We start from the raw sequence: 4,299 nt of genomic DNA on the forward strand, positions 1-4,299 counted from the left end.
TGGGATGGGGACACCCTGGGGACACCACAGGGACACCATGGGATGGTGCATTGAGGGGATTGGCAGTGCAGGGGATACCATGGGGTATCACCGTGGGGACACCCTGGGATGGGGCATCCAGGGGATGGACACATGCTGGGAACACCCTGGGACATGCTGGGGACACACTGGGGACACAACGGGATGGGGCCGCTCAGGGTGGGTCACGGGGAGGCACTGAGGAGTGGCCCACAGGGACACTTGGGGACACACTGAGGTGGCATGAGACCCCCCCCCATGGGTGGGGAGAGGAGTGGGGCTGTACTGGGAGCACTGGGATGGGAGCTCTGCAGGGCACTGGGCAACAGCTGGGTGTGCACCGGTGCCACAGGATGGCAGGGGAGGAGAGGGGACACTGGCAGCGCCGAGGTGGCATCACTGGGACATCACTTGGGGGGGCACCGATGTCGCAGCCGCCTCCCCCTCCCGCCGCAGCGGGAGCACCGAGGTGGGGAAGCCGGGAGGTCCCTACGGGGTACCGGGGAGCACCGGGGGACACGTGTGACGCACCGATGTCGCAGCGGGCGCCGCCCCAGCCCGGGGAGCAGGCGGGGGTGGCGCAGTCGGGGCCGCTCCAGCCCGGGAAGCAGCGGCAGCGCCCGCGCTCGCACCGGCCCTGGTCACTGCAGCCGCGCGGGCACGCGGGGGGCGGGGCCGGGGGCGGGGCCTCGCCCGAGGGGGCGGGGCAAGCGCAGCCACCGCCCGAGGGGGGGGCGCAGAGCTGCACCGACCGGCCTGGGGGGGACACGGACATTGGGGTGACTCCCGGTGACCCCCCACCAGTGACCGCCCCCCACCGAGTCACACAGGTCCCTTTTACCCCCCAGTCACCTCCCACTGACCCCCACTGACCTCCAAGTGACCCCCCCCACCGACCCCAGTGACCCCCCCCACTGACCCCAGCACGTGGCCCCTCCCCACTGCCCCCCCAGTGGACCCCCCCACACCGACCCCCCCATCAACTCACACTGGCCCCTTTTAGCCCCCCCAGTCCACCTCCCACTGACCCCCACCGACCCCCAGTGACCCCCCCCCACTGCCCCCTCAGTGATCCCCCTCACTGCCCCCCCAGTGACCCCCCCACCGGCCCCCAGTGTGACCCCCCCTCACTGCCCCCCCAGTGATCCCCCTCACTGCCCCCCACTGACCCCCCACTGACCCCTAGTGACCCCCCACCGACCCCAGTGACCCACTCACTGCCCCCCCAGGTGACCCCCCATCGAGTCCAGTGACACCCCCCATTGACCCCAGTGACCCCCCCCACTGACCCCAGTGACCCCCTCACTGCCCCCCCAGTGACCCCCCCCACTGACCCCAGTGACACCCCCACCGAGTCCAGTGACCCCCCTCACTGCCCCCCACACTGTCCCCCCACTGTCCCCCACACTGTCCCCCCCCGACCCTCCCAGTGACCCCAATCACTGCCCATGACACACTGGCCCCTTTTACCCCCCATGACCTCCCACTGACCCCTGCGGACCCCTCCCCCACTGACCCCCACTGACCCCCGGCTGGACCCCCTGATGCCCCCAATGACCACAAGACCCCAATGTCCCCACCAATACCCACCTCAGTGACCCCCCAAGTGACCCCCCAATGCCCCCCAGTGACCACCCCATGCCCCCCCCGTCCCTCTTTCTCCCCTGCCCCTGTGTCCCCTCCATGTCCCCTCCATGTCACCAATCTCTGTCCCCTGTCCCAGCGAGTTCTGCCATGTCCCCTCACTGTCCCTATGTCCCCCATGTCCGCAGTGTCCCCCTGCCCTCGCTGTGTCCCCTGTCCCAGCCTGCGGCTCCCCCGTGTTCCCCCCGCCCTTGTCCCGTTACCTGTCCCGGCCTGGGGTCCCCCCTTGTCCCCACAGTGTCCCCTCAGCGCCTGCACGTGTCCCTCGAGCTCCCGCAGCCGCCTCAGCACATCCGCCAGCGCCGCCCCGCACGACTCGGAGCCGGACCCCGAGGGGGACACCGAGGGGGACACCGAGGGGGACACCGAGGGGGACACCGACGGGGACACCGCCTCCCCCCGCAGCGCCAGCGCCAGCAGGAGGAGCCGCAGTTCCAGGGTCACCGGCATCGTCCTGCGGGAAGGCAGGGGGACATGGGGACACCCGGAGGTAACCGCGAGGGGACATCGTGGGGAGACACGGGGACACCCAGGGGGACACCCGGGGGGGACAGAGGGACACCTGTGGGGGCAGCTGGGGCACACAGGGACGGGGATGAGCATGCGGGGACATCCATGGGGACATCCATGGGGACATCCATGGGGACACAGGGACACTTGTGGGGACAGCGAGGGCACACAGGCACGGGGATGAGCATGCGGGGACATCCATGGGGACATCCATGGGGACACAGGGACACCTGTGGGGACAGCGAGGGCACACAGGCACGGGGATGAGCATGCGGGGACATCCATGGGGACATAGGGACACCTGTGGGGACAGCGAGGGCACACAGGCACGGGGATGAGCATGCGGGGACATCCATGGGGACATAGGGACATTTGTGGGGACAGCTGGGGCACACAGGCACGGGGATGAGCATGCGGGGACATCCATGGGGACATAGGGACATTTGTGGGGACAGCTGGGGCACACAGGCACGGGGATGAGCATGCGGGGACATCCATGAGGACATCCATGGGGACACCTGTGGGGACAGCGAGGGCACACAGGCACGGGGATGAGCATCCATGGGGACACTGGGACACCTGTGGGGACAGCTGGGGCACAAGGCACGGGGATGAGCATGCGGGGAATCCATGGGGACACACAGGCACCCACAAAGGACACAGGGACAGAGCTGTGGGGACATCCAAGGGAAACAAACCACGGGGAGGATGTGGGGACATCCCGGGGTCACACAGGGGACACCCGTGAAGCACAGGGAACAGCCATGGGGGGATGCAGGGGGACAGGGACATCTTGGAGGACACCGCAGTGACAGAAGGGGAAGAGAGACACCCGTAGGGGACAGCCACGCACAGTGGGGACAGCACTGGGGACATCCTCAGGGACACATGGGCAGCAGCAGGGGACACAGGAGCCTCTCTGGAGACACCCGAGGGACACGGGGACACACACACGGGGGGGGGGCAGAGGGACACCCATGGCAACACGGTGGGGGATATTGGGGACACCTGGGGGACATTCCTGAAGACACCCCAAAGCACAGCCCCTCCCAGTCCCCCCCAGTGACCCCCTCAGTATCTCCCAGTGATTCCCAGTCCCTCCCAGTTCCCCCAGAGCCGCTGGAGCTGCCCCGTTCCGCCTGGCGCAACCCAATTCCTCCAGTGCCCCCCAGTTCCCCCCAGTTCCCCCCAGTACCTTCCCAGTCCTCTCCCATTTCCCCCAGTGACCCCCCCGGTTCCCCCCAGTTCCCCCCCGTGTCCCTCCCAGTCCCTCCCAGCTCTCCCAGTGCTCCCCAGTCCCCCCCAGTGCCCAAATTCCCCCCAGTTAATCCAGTGCCCCCAGTCCTGCCCAGTTCTCCCAGTCTCTCCCAGTTCCCCCCAGTACCTTCCCAGTCCTCTCCCACTTCCCCCAGTGACCCTCCAGTTCCCCCCCGCGTCCCTCCCAGTCCCTCTCAGCTCTCCCATGCCCCCAGTCCTGCCCCAGTTCTCTCAGTCCTCCCCCAGTCTCTCCCCAGTTCCCCCCAGTACCTTCCCAGGCCTCTCCCACTTCCCCCAGTGACCCCCAGTTCCACCCCTCCGTCCCTCCCAGTCCCTCCCAGTCCCTCTCAGCTCTCCCAGTGCTCCCCAGTCCCTCCCAGTGCCCAAATTCCCCCAGTTCTCCCAGTGCCTCCAGTCCTGCCCAGTTCTCCCAGTCTCTCCCAGTTCCCCCCAGTTCCCCCCAGTACCTTCCCAGTCCTCTCCCACTTCCCCCAGTGACCCCCCAGTTCCCCCCCGCGTGCCTCCCAGTCCCTCCCAGTCCCTCTCAGCTCTCCCAGTGCTCCCCAGTCCCTCCCAGTGCCCCAATTCCCCCCAGTGCCCCCAGTCCTGCCCAGTTCTCCCAGTGTCTCCCAGTTCCCCCCAGTTCCCCCCAGTACCTTCCCAGTCCTCTCCCACTTCCCCCAGTGACCCCCCAGTTCCCCCCCGCGTGCCTCCCAGTCCCTCCCAGTCCCTCCCAGCTCTCCCAGTGCTCCCCAGTCCCTCCCAGTGCTCCAATTCCCCCCAGTTCTCCCAGTGCCCCCAGTCCTGCCCAGTTCTCCCAGTCTCTCCCAGTTCCCCCCAGTACCTTCCCAGTCCTCTCCCACTTCCCCC

General features: G+C 68.2%; 1 protein-coding gene across 1 annotated transcript in view; it reads right to left on the reverse strand.

The window, feature by feature from the left end:
* Positions 1-3,629, reverse strand: part of LOC103825041 (tenascin-X-like) — a 20,664-nt gene extending 17,035 nt beyond the window's left edge. Inside the window, 3 exon segments of the mRNA XM_050984258.1 lie at positions 512-774; positions 1,866-2,116; positions 3,026-3,629. Coding sequence (XP_050840215.1) covers positions 512-774; positions 1,866-2,116; positions 3,026-3,048 — 537 coding nt within the window. The 5' untranslated portion in view covers positions 3,049-3,629.
* Between the last annotated feature and the right edge of the window lie 670 nt (positions 3,630-4,299).

Source organism: Serinus canaria, chromosome 25 (genome assembly GCF_022539315.1).
Source record: "Serinus canaria isolate serCan28SL12 chromosome 25, serCan2020, whole genome shotgun sequence".
NCBI lineage: Eukaryota > Metazoa > Chordata > Aves > Passeriformes > Fringillidae > Serinus > Serinus canaria.